General features: G+C 41.9%; 1 protein-coding gene across 3 annotated transcripts in view; it reads left to right on the forward strand.

Moving 5' to 3' along the window:
- The window catches only part of ptpn4a (protein tyrosine phosphatase non-receptor type 4a), a 68904-nt gene that overhangs the window by 33566 nt on the left and 18294 nt on the right, over positions 1–17044 (forward strand). For all 3 annotated transcript variants that reach the window (XM_069698900.1, XM_069698898.1, XM_069698899.1), the window contains 9 exons: positions 4182–4289; positions 4668–4710; positions 5454–5532; positions 6668–6712; positions 7130–7182; positions 10528–10648; positions 11123–11210; positions 12729–12817; positions 15834–15897. In XM_069698900.1, coding sequence (XP_069555001.1) covers positions 4182–4289; positions 4668–4710; positions 5454–5532; positions 6668–6712; positions 7130–7182; positions 10528–10648; positions 11123–11210; positions 12729–12817; positions 15834–15897 — 690 coding nt within the window. The remainder of the gene's footprint in view (positions 1–4181; positions 4290–4667; positions 4711–5453; positions 5533–6667; positions 6713–7129; positions 7183–10527; positions 10649–11122; positions 11211–12728; positions 12818–15833; positions 15898–17044) is intronic.

The following is a 17044-nucleotide window of genomic DNA, read 5'->3' on the forward strand; positions in this document are numbered from 1 at the left end:
ATTTACAGCAGTAGCCATCCGGTGCTTTGCAGTTATATCATTCGCTCTACACTGGATTTTTGGGGCTGATGCTGATGCCAATATTATGGAGAAACAAAGACACACGATAGAGGCGGGAAATTTAACGACAAACTTCATCGTCCCAACTTGACATCAGTGCATCAGAAAGTGAACTTCTCTGGGAATTTTTCGTAATTCTAAATAATCAATAATTCTAAATAACTACATAAAATTAAACACAAATAGAATCATTTCTAAATTACCCCAAGCGTCCTTTTCTGCATTATTTCTGTAAAATGAACAAGGTTTTCATATCCAACAACATATACGCTGATGTATGAAATTACGTGAAATTCCAGCCAATAAAATCGGCTCACTGAAGTTAGTTTAGCATTTCATTTTGTGATTTAGAACAGCTGCTAAACTGATCTTGCAGTGACATTTTATTCTCTCTGGTTGTTTTATTAAACCTTTATCCTGATGCTCTCCCCGTCTCGTGTTTACCTGATGGCAGTGATAAAACTAATCTCTGATGTAAAGAGGTTTAGCAAATGTAATGCTAACGTTGCGAGAGATAAAGCCTTCTCCTCCGTTGTGAATGAAATTCCTCGGCCCGTTTTTTAGCATTTGGCCAGCGACATGAACACGAGTGCTATTCAGCGTTTAGCCTCAGATTTGTCTGTGCACTGGTGTTCAACTAAAGTCGGGAGTTTACCGGACTTACATTTGCTCAATTAACCAGTAAGCCCTCATCTTTACACTATTTTCTACACCGGACAGGTGTGTGTGTGTGTGTGTGTGTGTGTGTGTGTGTGTGTGTGTGTGTGTGTGTGTGTGTGTGTGTGTGTGTGTGTGTGTGTGTGTGTGTGTGTGTGTGTGTGTGTGTGTGTGTGTGTGTGTGTGTGTGTCGAACAGATGTTGACGTGAACGACTCCTCCTTCATGTAGTTCTTTTCCAGTCTGGACAAGCTGCCTCACGCATTCCTGAATTTCCCTCATTCTTCAACACAAACACATCCATGTTCAGCTGTGTTTTCTTGTGGAAGGAGAGAAATAAAAATGTCACATTGTTTTTGTTAAACCGGCCCCATAAACACTCAGGGACCCCCCCACCCACCCCACCTCCCACACACACACACACACACACCCGAGTGGCACTTTGAATTCGGGCTCCATCCAGTGTTATTTGATGTCCGAGGGTCTTTTCCCCTCCAACACTGAAGATAAACCCTCGGGGTGAAAAACGTATCGTAGCATCTCTTCTCCCTCCCTTGTTCTCTCGGCCAATCTCTTGTGCTCTGATTGCTCTCTATCACCATGTCTCCTTCCTCTCTCCTCACTCTCACGCACACAGACACTATTTCAGTCCGCGGTGCTTGTGGACTGCACAAAGAGCGCTTGTCTCCCCCAGTGGCATCGTCAATCACTCCTTTTCTCTTCTTCCACGCTCGCTCCCTTTTTTTTTTCTCCCCCCCCCCGCCCTCTCCCCTCTGTCTCTCTATGACTCTCTGTCTTATGTTTGCTTTCTCTCTTTATGTTGTGTTACTCTTTCTCTTTGCTCTTTGTGGCTCTTTCTCTCGCTGAGTACTGTCCCAGTGAGCTGTCCACAATATGGAGTTGTTGCTGCTGCAGTTTGTTGTGTCCAAGCACAGAGACAGAATGTGTGACCGTGTGGACATGCTTGCTTGTGTGTGTGTGTGTGTGTGTGTGTGTGTGTGTGTGTGTGTGTGCGTGTGCGTGCCAGTGAGTACACACTCACTGGCACTGGTGCGTGTGTTCCCGGCTAAGTTCTAACAATGTATGGCTGTTTGCTCTTACAGTGGCAGCGATCACACATTTGTATCGCACGCTTTTAGAATACCAGAAGAGACGAGCATCCACACACACACACACACACACACAGAGGCCGATGGGTTTCCTGGGAGTGCAAAATAAAGTGCACAGAGGGCTCCCTACATCCAGCTGAAAAGCGACTTCATACAAAGGAGAAACGGTGGACACACGCACACAAGTTTCTCAAAGAATAGACATGTCTGATAATAGTGTTACATGGGGAAACATCACGTCAGAGGCATGTGTGTGTTTTTGCTTTCTTATTTTTCTCCGTTGGTTAAAGACTTTCAGATGATCCGCCAGCCTGTAAACGCAGCCACCAGCGTCACCAATATTTCTGCTGTTTGTTTTTACATCCTTTTAAAAGGTTCATACACAAAAACAAACATTTTACGGGGGTCTCGTGACAGTCAAGTGAGATCTTTAATCGCCAGCGAAACACAACAAACGCCTTTTTCCAATGTATGTACTTGTATCCATCATCCACGTGTGGCGAGTGAAAGGCCGACGCTCCGATCTGCTCCCGATGTGAGTAAAAAAAATCTGCCCTCCACGAAGGACTCAGTCAGAGTTGATTCACACTTAACAAGGTTTTGACAGCGATAGATGACACACACACACACACACACACACACACACACACACACACACACACACACACACACACACACACACACACACACACACACAGAGCTCTCGTCCACCTCCCCTTTGCCCTGGTGACACAGTTTTACAGCACAGCGAGTGTGCGGGGAACGGACGGAATGATAGCTGACAGTTCACATGTTGACATGGCAGCCCTCAAGGATATCTGGCAGTGTGTGTGTGTGTGTCTCTCTCTGTGTCTCTCTCTCTGTGTCTCTCTCTGTGTCTCTCTCTCTCGCTCTCTTTTCTCCCATGGGAGCTCTGATGGAGTCACACACTCGCCCTCCCTTCCCTCTCTTCCTCTCTGTGTTGTTTCAGGATCAGGTGTGAATTTCTGCTCTACTTGTGGTCCCACAGTTTATCCTCTCGCCCGTCCTACACTCTCACGAAATGATGCGATATTGATGATGTATCTAATACATTATTCCTCACTTTTTTTTCTTTTTCTTTTACAGCCTTTCGTCCCCTTTTAGGTGGCTTTCTTTTGACTCTGATCTTTTCAAGCTTGTTTCATATTTTTTTAACCATCATTTTGACATTTTTCTCACTGAAACACATCCAAGGAAAAGTTTTCCTTAATGTTCAACTCCTCTTCTAGGAAAGTGGTTTAGACAGCTGGATTAAACCAGATTTGAGGATTTGAAGCTTTTGATTGTAAAACTGTCTAATGCTGCAACCCAAGTTTCTAAGAAAAAAAAAAGATCATACCCGATAGCAATGAAGGGAAGAAACACTGTGATTATAAAATAGGGAAATATTTTTCCTTTGGAGCATGCAGATGCAACAAAAAATTATTATTATTATTACCTAATTTGACCAATTCCTCAAAGTGTCAGCCCTCTTCTAAGTATTTCCTCTTGTCACACCTCTGTAAGCTTCACCACAGAAAGGACCTGTTGAACTTGGTCAGTTCTCTTCCTTTACCACAGAACTTTGGCTTTTTCTTCCTCTTCCTCTTTTTTTTAAATTTTTTTTTAAATTTTTTTTAAAGCCGCTGTCCTGAGAACTAAACTTCTGACTCTTCTGTGATCTGCTGCTTTCTAATCTCCTTACAGTTCTCATCAAATAATAGCCCACACATGACACCTGTTCCCATCCAGGTAAATCCCTCACCTGCAGGTTTTTCCTACTCCGCTCCCTCTCCTGGCTTGCTGCATGTCGGTGTGTCATTGGTGTCACTTCACAGGAGAATGGAAGCTCTTCACCATTAAGACGAAGTACATTTTTACAGCTCTACTGGTTTTACATATTGAAATACACTCGATGAAACGGTTATGCGTTTTGTTTTTTCCGGCGATACAACTGCTCCAGTGCACGAAAGGTGTCGTGTATCAAAAATAGAGAAATATACAGCTGCAGCCCACAGGCATGCTGCAGCTTAATTCCTTCTACATGCTCTTCCCTGTGTGGTTGGGATGATGATTTTAAATGAGCCTCAACATGGACGAGTCCCATTTGAATTTTAAACCGATGAAATGTTTCAGTAGCAAATGTGAGTGTTTTAAATAATTTAGATGTCTGTGGTGAGGAATGGGGATTTGTGTGTGTGTGAGGACAGGACCAGCGCCGTGTTTCAATCGTCTCTATTTCTCCCTTCACTGTTCGTTCCCTGACCTTTTGTTTGAGGCGACGGCGAGACGTACGACGCATCACACCGGGTACCGAGTTCAGGATTGATTCACGGTTGTCTCTCGTTCCCTGCAGAAGTCGGATCATGGCCAGTCGCTGCTGGACGCTGTCTTTAAGCACCTGGAGCTGACCGAGAGAGACTACTTTGGCCTGCACTTGGCTGACGACTCCTCAGACGCACCGGTACGTATGCTGCTTTCATTAGAGGAGCGCGCGCGTGTGTGAATAAATGAAGGTTACAGAAGTTGGAGGATGTTCCAGCCATAAAAAAACGTGTCTGAAAGTTGCCTTATAATTCATTGCGTGCGTGTTTTGACTTTGCGTGTATGTGCGTGTGCATGAGGATGCACGTGTGAACATTAGAGATGCTCTTTGTTTGCATTTGTCTGATAAAATTGAACGAATCACGTCTGTAAATAACGATTTAAGACTGTAAATTTGCGATATGTCAGTGCGTGTGTGTGTGTGTGTACGTGCGCGTGTGTCTGCTGGTGAATAATTTAGGTTGTGTAGTCATGCTTTATGGTGTCTCTTAAGTGTCTCTCAATCAATATTTTACAGCGCTGGCTGGATCCCAATAAGCCCGTCAGAAAACAGTTAAAAAGTAGGTGAAATCCACAGCACACATCTTTCACTTAATTCAGTACATTTTTGAAGCTAACATTTAGAGTCCTAGAGCCGAGCAAGTTCACTCAAATGTAACTCGACGGCTTGATCTAAAAATTCTGCAGCTGGTCGAGGCGGCGGTCTGCAGCGCAGCCTCAGCAGCGATTGAACATCAACACTGCACCCCCGAGCAGAAGTCTCCAGTCCACACAGAGTGTCGTTAAGAATTCTCAATCCTCCTTAAGCAACGATTAAACTTCATTTCAACCCTGCTCTTATTTTTGATAATGACTAATAGAATTTGTAACATGTAAAGCAGTTGTGGAGTAGCTCGTGCGAGATCTGCAGTTCCCCTCCAGCGATGATTGAACTGCACTTCAACTCTGGTTTTACGCTGACTGATTGACTCATTGAGTAAAAACATTACAGGATTTTTTTTTTTTTTTTTTTTTACTTTACACATGGTTAGAGGCTGATAGTGTAACACTAGTACCTCTACATTCATACCAACACCGAGTCATTTATGCCCTCTATTTATACCCTATACGATTGGAAACAAGAAATTCTGCCCTTGGGAAACCTACATACAGTAAATAATATCTGCATATTTGTCAGTATCTCCTTAACAATTTGCTTCACATTAGACCTCAAGTGTTTTTAGAGGAAAGCTTCATCACTTCATCCATTCACAGATCTGCTGTGTTGGTTTTGTTTTTTTTAACCGCTCACCATCTTTTCCAGGAGGGTCTCCCCATAACTTGAGCTTCAGAGTCAAATTCTTCGTGACTGATCCCGGCAAACTTCAGGAAGAATACACACGGTAAGAGTTTTAATTTGACAGAGAAAAATGCGGTTAAAGAAAAAAAAAAACACGAGTTTCCTTTGGTTTCCACATTACTACCACAATTTGCAACATATGATAACATAGGGAAAATATGTGGAAAAGTTTTTACTTGGTAGTCTACATTGGCTTCACACATTGCACCACGGAAATGTTCCAGAACCACGTTTTCCAAAAATACATGTTGCATATGTGCACAATGGTCACATGAGTTTTTGCAAATGTATCTTTTTTTTTTTTTCTTTTTTTTATAGAATAATAGTGCAGCAACATCAGCACAAGACAAATTTCCCCAAAAGTGTATCGTGTATCCTGTTGTATCGCATCATATCGTATCATATGTAAAATTCACGTTTTTTCTGTTAGGGTGATCGGGCGAATGTCCGACTTGTTTTTACTATAGAATATACCGTTTTATGTTGCTTCATTCAGAAATATAGAGCGCTGATGTCTTTGAGCAGTCAGTTTCAGTTAGCTCACAGTCAAAAACATTTACCTGATGAGAAAAATAACATTAAAAACAAACGAAAATAAAAAAAACTATATACGTCTCCTCTCCGCAGATCTTACATTAACAATATAATAATATAAAAAGAGCTTTCGGTGTCTAATGTTTGCAAGTGGATTCCCAAGACGAGAGCTTCATTCTCTGTGTCGATGGAGGTTCATTAAGAAACCAGTATGTTTTGTATCGGGGCCGTAATAAGAACTCGACCCCATCAGGTCTGCAACACTGCTTTCTACACAAACACCACGCAGAGGAGTGAGCCTTGAATCCGACACGCTGATCGGGTCTTCTGTACGTTCAAGCCACGACAAAAAAACGCACTCGTCCTCGCTTTTGTCGTACCGTATTGTTTATGAGACGTATGTCACGTGCAGCAGAACTAGCAGAACCAGCACATGTGGTGCAGTTTTCATGCTCAAGTTCAAGTCAATACAGTTTTCTGAAATATCTCTCATGTCTGGAATAATAACAGCCACTTCCATCAGAAATCTCACGCTAAAGCTTCTATAGGACGCTTGTCTTTACATGATATTATATTAAATTTAAACAGAGGTAGCTGTTCGCTGGTCTCGTATACTAATGGGAGTGTGTTGTTTCCCCCCTCAGGTACCAATATTTTCTCCAGATCAAACAGGATATATTAACTGGAAGGTGAGTCTGTCGTCCTTTTGTGTACTAGATATTGCTGCGTAAACAGTTTGGAGGGTTCGGCCTCATAAAGAGCTTTAGCGTTAGCATTAGCAATGGTTTTTCGCAGTGTTTGTTGGTCTAAATCATTAGAAGGCCAGATGGATGTGACCAGAGCAAATAAGAACTCATTGTGCCGTTGTGAAAGCGCACACAATGTGAAAATAAGCTTTTTGTTTTTTCCCTTCTTGAATTCTGCAGATAAAATAGAATTAATGTTGATATTTTTTTCACATTTCTCTTTCTATTATTATCAAAGATGAGCAATCTCTGCTCTTTGAATGGTACTGTATGATGTTTTGTTTTCAAACCAAGGCTGAATCACCCGTGCCTGCCTGTTTATTTTGTGTGAATGTGTGCTTTTTCCCCGTGACTTTTCAGATTGCCTTGTCCTCACAACACGGCCGCGCTGCTGGCATCCTACGCTGTTCAATGTAAGTCCCTCGGTACACCCATTCTACGTAACCATTGAAAGGCAATTCATTTGTACTCTCTTTAGCTACACACACAAACACGCACACCGTTAAATGTAATGACTGTGGTTGCCGGAGTGCATTCATAACTGGTGCACTGAAGCCATTGCATTTCAATTAAGCTGTGTGGTGATATTGGACATTAACATCAGTGATATCAATATTCTATGAGATGCTGGCTTCTCTTTGCAGTAAGAACTGGTCCAGAATCAGCTTCAATCAGGCTAAATAATGTGTAGAAGTAAATGGGAACGGGCCTGTGGATGTTACACGGGTCTTTATTTCTTCCATTTTTATTGGCCGCAGAGATTTTTGAGTCTACCGTTGTGTTTTGAAAGGACATATAAATAAATGGTTTGGATATCTCTGATCTTCTAGTGCCAGATTAAATTCAGTCATGCAGTGGCCAATCTAATGAAGCTAATCAAATTCAGAGCTCTACTGTATGTCCGGGTTTTCATCGGTACTGCGCCTGCACATCATTCTAACCACTGGGACTGGAAAACCCACAGGCTAAAACATGCCGCTCTGTTACCGTTTATGTGGACGCACAGACGAGTCTTTGCCAGAGGATGTTCAGCCTCAGCGCTAATCTCATCTACTGTTGTGATGTAGCATTCGGGTTAAATGCTGACTCTGCCCTTCCGTCATCACAATAACGACTCCTGACACGGTGCTCTGTCTGTCTCTTATTCTTTTATTGCTGCTCATTGTTTTCAAGCAGCTTGTTTTGCCTCTTCTTTTTTTTTTTTTTTTCTTTTCCCCCCTCTGGTTAGTCTTCCTTATCCCTTTCTATCCCCCCGTCCTCCCCTCTCTCCCCCCCCACCTCCCTTTCATGCACTATAAACCCCCCACTCTTTCCCTCTTCCTCTCCACTAACCCTCCCTCTTTCTTTCCGCGCTCTTCCTCTGTGGCATATTTTGCAGGGAATATGCACGGCTACAGTATATAGGTCAGAGAAGAGATTTGGCCCAGACTAGCAACATCATGACACTACTGCTTCAACACACACACACACACACACACACACACACACACACACACACACACACACACACACACACACACACACACACACACACACACACACACACACACACTCTGTCTAGCTAGGTCCATGTTGTCACTTCGCACAGTGCCAGCCCAGATTATGAAGATAAATGTTTGCTTTGGGAAAAATGGCTTGAAGCAGCTGCTATTCTGCTAATTCAGTTAGCTGAGTCCAAGTGCCAGCACTGATGACTCTAAATCCCACACTAAAGCTCGCATTCTCAAAACATCACAAATCCCTCCCGGTAGACCTAAATTCTTGCTTAAAATGGACCACATGCTGTCTGAAAACCATAGCAACCACCTCCTCTGAAATATATGCATCTTGGTAAAGAAAAAAACCAAACACATTGTTGTGTGTTTTGTGTTGTTCTTTTAAAGCAGTTAGATGTGTTCTTGTCCAATGCAGCTTCTTATATCTTCAAAAATGTTGCATCACCAAAGACTTTTACATCTTTAAAGCTCTTTTTTTTTATGGAGTTGCAGAGTGTTGCATTTGTAAGTTTATTCATAATGACAGCGGTGGATGTCAGGGGAATAAACACACACACACACACACACACACACACACACACACACACACACACACACACTTGGAGTAAATTACCTGCAATACAAGCAAATGCATCATCACAAATTGAGAGCTGGACGTCTTGTTTACTGGTCAATAGCATCATTATAAGGAGCCTACCAACAACTCGGCATTGATTTCACGTCAAAAGATTGATATTAAAAGAGAGACTGGGTTGAGTAGTCGTTGAGCCTCATTGGCCTTAACATTGAACCTTGCTAAAGTAATAACTGCAGGATGAAATAACACCATCATTAGCCTACTGCTTTGAAACATAAACTATTGACTGGACACACATACTGTACGTCCCTGGTGGTGTGTGCACATCAATAGGCGGGTGAGCTGGAATTGATTGGTCGGTCAATATGCCTAGGCTACCGGCTTGTAGGTTAGTCAAGGGACTACTTGAGCGAATTGATGCTTTTGAGCTTGAGTTAATGGGAATCACTTTGAGCTCTTCATCTCAGAGGGCTCTAAAAAAAAAAAAAAAAAAAAAAACGACCAGGGATCTGGGAATCCTTTCATTTATTGTCGTTGTCCGTTATCTGCAATTACTTCTGTTTTCATGTGTAATTAAAAGGTGTTATTTTAAATCCCTCTTTCTTTATTTTGACCCACAGTTAACAGCCTCTGCCTGTGTCTAATATAAAGGCCCAAAACATGAATGTTAATCCAAATTCATCTCTTATTCCCATTTATACTTCAGCTTGTTCTTGTTCTAGAATATATTGGTCCACTGTAGTTTATGGTCAAACTTGAAGGATCTTAACTGGTCTGATATTATAATTTAATAAGGTTGTGTTGCCTTTATCTCAGCTGGAAGTCTGCACAGATATATAACATGTACAGACACACATGTAACTACATCCCACTCAACAACAATGTGGCGTTATTGCACCATATGGTGAGGACTGTACTTTTGATCTCCTACTGTTGTCCCTGTGCTTCAGTACAATCTGTTTTTCCATTCAGTGCTTATTGTGATAATGTTCACTTGTTTATTATTCGACGGTTGTCAGAGAATCTGAAAAAAATTTGCAGCCAAGGTGTGAAGACTCATTTGTTTTTGTTCCACCTCGGATTGATTGTTCCATCCTTTTCCTGCAAAAACAAGTGCACACCACAAAGAAAATGAGTTTACAGCTCTGCCTTATGGTGTCAAAGACGTTTTTGTGTCAATGTTAACATACAATGTTAATCTGCTGAAGATGTTAGTCAAGAAAGACAGTTATGATCACCATTGGCTGAAATGGAAGGAGGCCACACTGGCAGGAAAAACACATTTTGATTTGCCGCTAATAAGATATCAACCTTGGACTTAAATTTGACCAATAAACTGCAGAGAGAGCTGTATAAAAATTGTATGAAACAATTTGTTTGATCTTTACTTGTTGTTTGTAATGACTGGTCTTAATTTTTTTTAATTTTTTTTTTTTTTATCTGTCTCTCTACCAGGATTATTTATAACATCTGAGTGGATTGATTTCTCTATTTTAGAAAAATGAGAACAACAAAAATGTCACATATTATATTATTATTATGATATTCAATCATAATATCTTCTTATGTGGAACATTTTCTAGTTAATAACCCAGTTAAATTCCCTCAGTTCACACTCTCCAGTCGAGGAAACGATGATGCTTAATGGACTTTACATTGATCTCTCTTTCTCTCTGTTTCTGTAGCCGAGTTGGGGGACTACAGTGAAACGGAGCACAGTCCAGGCTATCTGTCCGAATACTGCTTCTTCCCGACCCCCCCACAAGACTTCCACAAAGAGGTCGCCAAACATCACCAGCAGCACACGTACGTTGAGACGCACACAAATACCTTTGTGATTCCACACACATTCATGTGCATGTAGAAACGGGAAGGAACAGGATGGATCCGCATGTGACAGGAAAAGGAAAAATGAAAGATGATTTTATGTCCACATTAACAAACCTCTGTTCGGTTTTGTAATTGCGAAATATGAAGGAAAATTTACAACTTTTTATATTTGAATGTGCGTTTACATTTACAGATTCACACACAAACACAAAAGACTCATATGCAACTGACCTTTTTCTTGCCATATTTCTAATTGCCTCTTTGGTTTTTGTTGCTTTTCTTTGTCTCTCTTCCGCCTCCTCTTCCTCCTCCTCCTCCTCCTCCTCGTCCATATGTCCGTTTAACGCGCTACCCTGTCATCATCGCTCCCTTTGCTCCCACACACGACCTCTCGTCCCTGTCTGTTGCTGTACCCAACTCTCCCTCTCTCTCTCTCTCTCTCTCTCTCAGTGGTCTATCTCCTGCCCAGTCAGAGTTTAATTATCTGAACACAGCACGCACGCTGGAGCTCTACGGGGTAGAGCTGCACTATGCAAGGGTAAGTAACGTTTTATTCCATGTCCGTTAACGCTCGTCTGTTTTAGTGCGCTTGTGTAAAGACCGTTCTACACACACTCTGTGCTTGTGTGTTTGTGTTGAAGTTCCAATCTGTCAAAGGTTTTACTCTTCCTCGCTGTCACAACACGCTGGATGATGTACTGTTTTCATTCTGCCAGTGACTAACGGAGCCAAGGCTCTCTGTGCTGGGAATGAGAACAGGTTGGAGGAGCTGCAGTGTGTGTACAGTTGATGTTGTTGCCCACACCCTGCAGAAATGCCACACATTGGCATTCAGCTATCATCATAACACCAACACATGGTAGCAGAGTAGTAAAACCGTCCCTTTTTTTGTTCACGTAGTTCTTTTGGATAGTCGTGTAGAAAAGATAAATAACTACCATTTCTCTGGCCTGTTGTCATTTCCAGCGCGTCCTGTAGAGATTTGATCCTCAAGCTGCTGAAGGAAATGAGAACAATGCAGCATCAACTGTGACGTCATTATGGGACGGAAACGGTCCTGAAATGTTGTACTAATTGGGACTTCCATGAGGATGAAACCTGACAGACAAGATTAAACTAAAAAAAAAGGAATGAAACATGTTCATGAACCTTAGTATAAAGTTCAAAGTTAGCAGCAATCAAGGAATATAAAGTCCTTTTCTAAGATGGTGTCATGAGCCTGAATTAGTCCGTTTTAGAAATGTAGAAAAATCTGGAGAAATGATGTCCCAGAAAATCAAACTTGATGTTTTGATTAAGCAGCAGAAGAACACTTATTACCACTCAGTCATCATCAGCATTACCGCATAATGTAATACTAATGATATCCAGACCACATTATATGAAGTCACATTATAAATTAGATAATGTATCTGTTTTCATGCTGTGATGATCGTCTGGAAACCCTGTTCACATTAAGGTTTGCTCAGCCACTCTGAAGGGCGGACCAATCAGAAACCAGTGTGTGAGGCTTGGTGCGATGTCGTTGAAGTCTGGCACAGTTACCTAAATGAATTTGCAGCGGTGGAAGAGTTTCAACACGTATGGTGGTCAATGCTGATTGGTCAAAGCTGCTCCAATGGTTTCAAAATCAACCCCAGGTCTTCGCCCAGCAGGATGCGGCGACTGGAAACGATTCCCTAAAGAGCGCAGCCAGACCCATTTATTCAGTTCAGTAATTTGGGACTGGTGACAACAGGCTAAATTTATCATGGCAAATTTTAGATGTCTATTGGACCCCATCCTCATCCACTCTGCCCTTCATGTGAGGGATTCTTTCAGTGTCTCATTCGCTATCACTCTCAGTTTCAGGCAGGTAGACGTAGAGCCTGGAAGCTCTCTTTTAAGCAACATCTACTTGTTTTATATCAGTGAGTAAGGCCACCTGAATACGTCTTGCACTCATGTTTTTTTTTCTTGTTTTACTCCGCTCCTCGTTCTGTGTCTCTGTTTTGCTCACCTGCTTTCACCTTTGCCACACACACACTCCTCTAAAAATCGATCGTTCTCTCTTCAGGACCAGAGTAACACAGAGATTCTCATCGGCGTCATGTCAGCCGGCATCGTAATTTACAAGAACAGGGTACGGATCAACTATTTCCCATGGTGAGTGACACACGAACATCACGCATGTAAAATCACACGTCGCTAGTGTCTTTAATAACGCAAGAACCAAAATGTGAAACAAACTGCACCAAACAAGAAAAACAGACGGGTTTGTGACGGTATTTACGCGTTGTTTGTTTTTGGTGAGAAGGTTTGTACTGGTGGTGATCATATCAGATTTGTCACATTTGAGCTTCAGGTGCTTTTCTCGCATCCATGATTCAACTACACTAAGGCAGAGTGAGTTGTAGTAGGAATTGAATGAATAAATATGTAATTGCTGCAGTGTAGACAGTGATGATTGATGATTTCACAGAGGGAGAAAGTATAGAGGATGAATAGGAGAGGACCAGGTACTAAACCGTGGGGGACGCCTTGGAGAAAACTTTCCACCAAAACAGAAAGTCTGTCTGTTGAAGAGAGAAATACAGAAAGAGAAGAAGCAAAACAAAAACGCACCGTTTTTGAACAAGCATGTGTATCTGACTCAATAAAAGAAGCCTGTGATCATACGTTTCAGTTACACCTGCTTTGGAGCCTAAGATCAAGGTTTTTTAAAACCAACTGCTTTGTGGCCAACAGAAAACCTGGCAGCTCTCAGGTTTGAATGAATGGATCTGTGTGGATGAAAAACAGAGCAGTGCGAGGACAAAAAAAGAAGCATTGTCCATTGATGTTTTCATACTCTGTCATTTCCGCCCTGCCAGATTTCCCCTGAACCGGGGAATCAAACCGTGGTTGTTCTTGTCACAAACTCACCTCGGTGCCCATCAATCTGCTGCCAGCTCCACTTGAACTGCCTCCAGAAACCCTTTTTTTGCTGCGAAATGGGCTGGGTAATATTTTGGAAACCCTCGCAGAGTGATTATTGACATGGCATATTAATGTTTAAGCCTCAGTTCATCATTTCTACAATTATGCAGATGATTCCACTGGATTTTTTTTTTTTTACTGGGGGGGGGGATCTACCTCAAACTCTGTTTCCTGGAAATATTACAGGCATCAAATCTGCCCGCTCTTCTCTCTCTCTCTCTCTCTCTCTCTCTCTCTCTCTCTCTCTCTCTCTCTCTCTCTCTCTCTCTGGACGTCACTAAGTCTGATCTCTCTTTATATCTCTTGTTCTCTCACTGCAGCCTTGATTCTTGGAAATCTCCCATATTCTGCTGCTGCACTGTGGGAGCTTAAATGTTAATGGGAGCCGGGGGTGGGAGAGTAACTACTCAAACCCCTGTAAGTCCGGAAGATAATTCACTTATGTGGAGGCCTTACAGACATACACACCTTGACCAAACGCACACAGCAGCTAATTTGTGTGTGTGTGTGTGTGTGTGTGTGTGTGTGTGTGTGTGTGTGTGTGTGTGTGTGTGTGTGTGTGTGTGTGTGCGCGTGTGTGTGTGTGTACACACATAGACGTTTTTTTGGCCAGGATGAGTTCAAGTTGAGCTAAATTTTGTGTATTACTGAGACGGTAGGGAACACATTCACAAGGTTTTGGGGGAAATAAGGCGAAGTACATGAAATTTTAGGGTTAAGGTTCAGTTTTGGATTTGCGTGAGAACACTTGCAAAGTCGAAAACAGAAAGCTAAAACAAGTTTGTGTGTGGACTCAGTCAGCTGAGCTAAATTTAGAGACCAACAGCGGTGTCCCCAACAGCTGTCGACAACCATGTGTGAGAAAGAGAGCGAGAAACATAATCATCAACAGTATCTCTCAGCTCAACCCCTCGGCTCACCGATTTTCTTCACTTCTGCATCCTCTCTATAACAAAGGCCCACTGTTTCTGCATCTGCTTTACTCCTGTCACTTATCCTCTCTTCTTATCGGGAAAGTGAACTGTAAGATAAGGAAGGGTCGAGAGAGAGACAGAGAGAGAGAGAGAGAGATTTTTTTTTTGCCTCTTCCCTATTTCTGCTCACAGCAGCCTGACAAATGAGCCACACTTAGATGGGGCATGACTCACGCTCTGCCTGAGCATGTGTGTGCGTGCGTGTTTGTCCATGCAAGTGTGTGTGAGTAAGTATGTAAAATATATTTAGCAGGGTGGGATGAGTCACAGCAGCAACAGACCTCTAGGAAGGGATTATGTTACTCCGCTGCTGCTGCTCATCAGCAGACTTCTTACTGCGGGCCTCACGTGTGCGGTCCTCCGATTCCAACGCTGTGTCTACGGTTTCTTCTTCGGTGTGTGACCAGATAACACACAGGTTGATGTGAAAGTGTGGGTGTTGTTGAACCACTGGGAGACTGTAATCCACAACCCGTAGCGACGGAGGGAGGTTGGAGGTTAAATGACCAGTCGGGATGTGACACGCGGGTCAGCTGACTTTGAAGAAATGGCAATTCATGAAGAAGTGTGCTTTTCAGTCTGTTTATTGATTTCTGAAAGAGGAGTTTGCACCTGCGATGCTTCAATCAATATTGGCAGTTATAACCGTGTCGGCAAATATAGTGAGCAGAATAATGGTGGTTTGGAGCGAGTGTGGCTGAGGATGCTTCAACTGGGGCAAAATTAAACTGTATTTATAATTTTATTTGATATTTTAAGCTTTTGTTTCCCACTAATAAGACAGATTATCAGTTACTAAAAACATAAACTGTAAAGCTGAACATTTGTATGTTTTGAAAACACTTTATATATCGTTATATTCAGCTTGTAGCTGAAAGCCATTGCCTGTTTTTTGCTCACAATGAATTAGAATGTTTTGATCCGAGTGACAGTATTCTGTTATTTGATGGTTGTATCTGCCTGTTTTAAATAGCAACTGTATTATATTTGTTTACAAATCAAACTGCAGTCTGATTGGTAAACAACATATTTCATTCAGTTTACACATTACGACCTCAATGCTTTACAAGCTTGTTATATTAATATTATGTGCTGTAGTAATTTTGTTCAAGATCGTTACAGTGTTAAATTGGTTTGTGTAAAAATGTAACATAAGTGTTTTATTTTGGGAATAACAGATAACTAACTCATTTCTCTTATGGATTTCTTTCGACTTTTCCTGCTGCCAGGTTGAAAATAGTGAAAATCTCCTTCAAGTGCAAACAGTTCTTTATCCAGCTGAGAAGAGAGGCGGTAGGTACACACACACACACACACACACACACACACACACACACACACACACACACACACACACACACACACACACACACACACACACACACACACACACGCACACACACGCACACAAGCGTTCAAACACATATGCACTTCTTAACCATCACCTCCCTCCTACAATTGTGTCTAGTGTGTGAACAGATGGAGTTTATCCAGAGTGGTTTTTTTTTTTTTTTTTTTGCACATTCTGGACTGACTGTATAAATGTATAGCGCAGCACAGTACCGTAGTTTGCATGCGTGTGTAATCAGTGTCAGATTAACCCCCTGATGTTTGTGTCCTGGTTGACTCCCCCCACCGTTTCTTGCATCCTTTGTTTGACACATGAATGTTTTCAGCACGACAACCGGATGTTTATATCCAGCACGTATATTCACAGTCGTCATTTGTCCTTTTTAAACTGCTCTTACATTTAATAGTTAAATCATACAAGTTTTTTTGTTTTTTTTCTCTCTTCCATTTCTCCTCCTGACATTCTCCCCATGTGCACCTACAGCAGCTATACTGGCCTTGAACGTGGCAAATATTGAATTGAACTGATGATCAATAAATGTAATGCTGATATTTCTTTCTGCCCCTCTACTCCTCTGGCCTTGTCCACCTGCTACCATTCAGTTGTAGTCCCGCCCCTTCATCCTTTCTCTTTTTCTTTGTCTCTGAAGTGAAGTCAAACAAATGTTCTTGTTGAAGCAGATATGTTTTGGGGGTAAAACTGCCCTCTTTTCACCTTAAAAAATACAATAAACTTAAAGTTGGTTATGCATTTTTTTTTTTATGTGGGAAGATTTTGGAAATACAAAATTAAGTTAGATTTAAGATATTGATTGCAGTCGGTGTTGTAATGTTTATTTTAGAACCAGTGACTTTTTGTATCTGTTCAAAGTCCTGCTTTTGCCTAATCTCAACCAGAGAGGCTGCAATCACACATTTATCCATATCATCGTTTAAGTGATGCTTGTACATGAAGTAACTGATCTATGTAGCTGTCGACTGCCTGCTATTACTTCCTTGGTTGTAACTGTTATTTTCATGTTGTTAGAGCAACCTAAGCATGTCCCATTCCTTCCAGCAGAGCTCACTAAATACAGGGTTCCCACTGGTC

The sequence above is a fragment of the Brachyistius frenatus genome, unplaced genomic scaffold (genome assembly GCF_029030835.1).
Source record: "Brachyistius frenatus isolate BFR_SWC_R1_liver_20210118 unplaced genomic scaffold, ASM2903083v1 Contig_28, whole genome shotgun sequence".
Lineage (NCBI taxonomy): Eukaryota > Metazoa > Chordata > Actinopteri > Embiotocidae > Brachyistius > Brachyistius frenatus.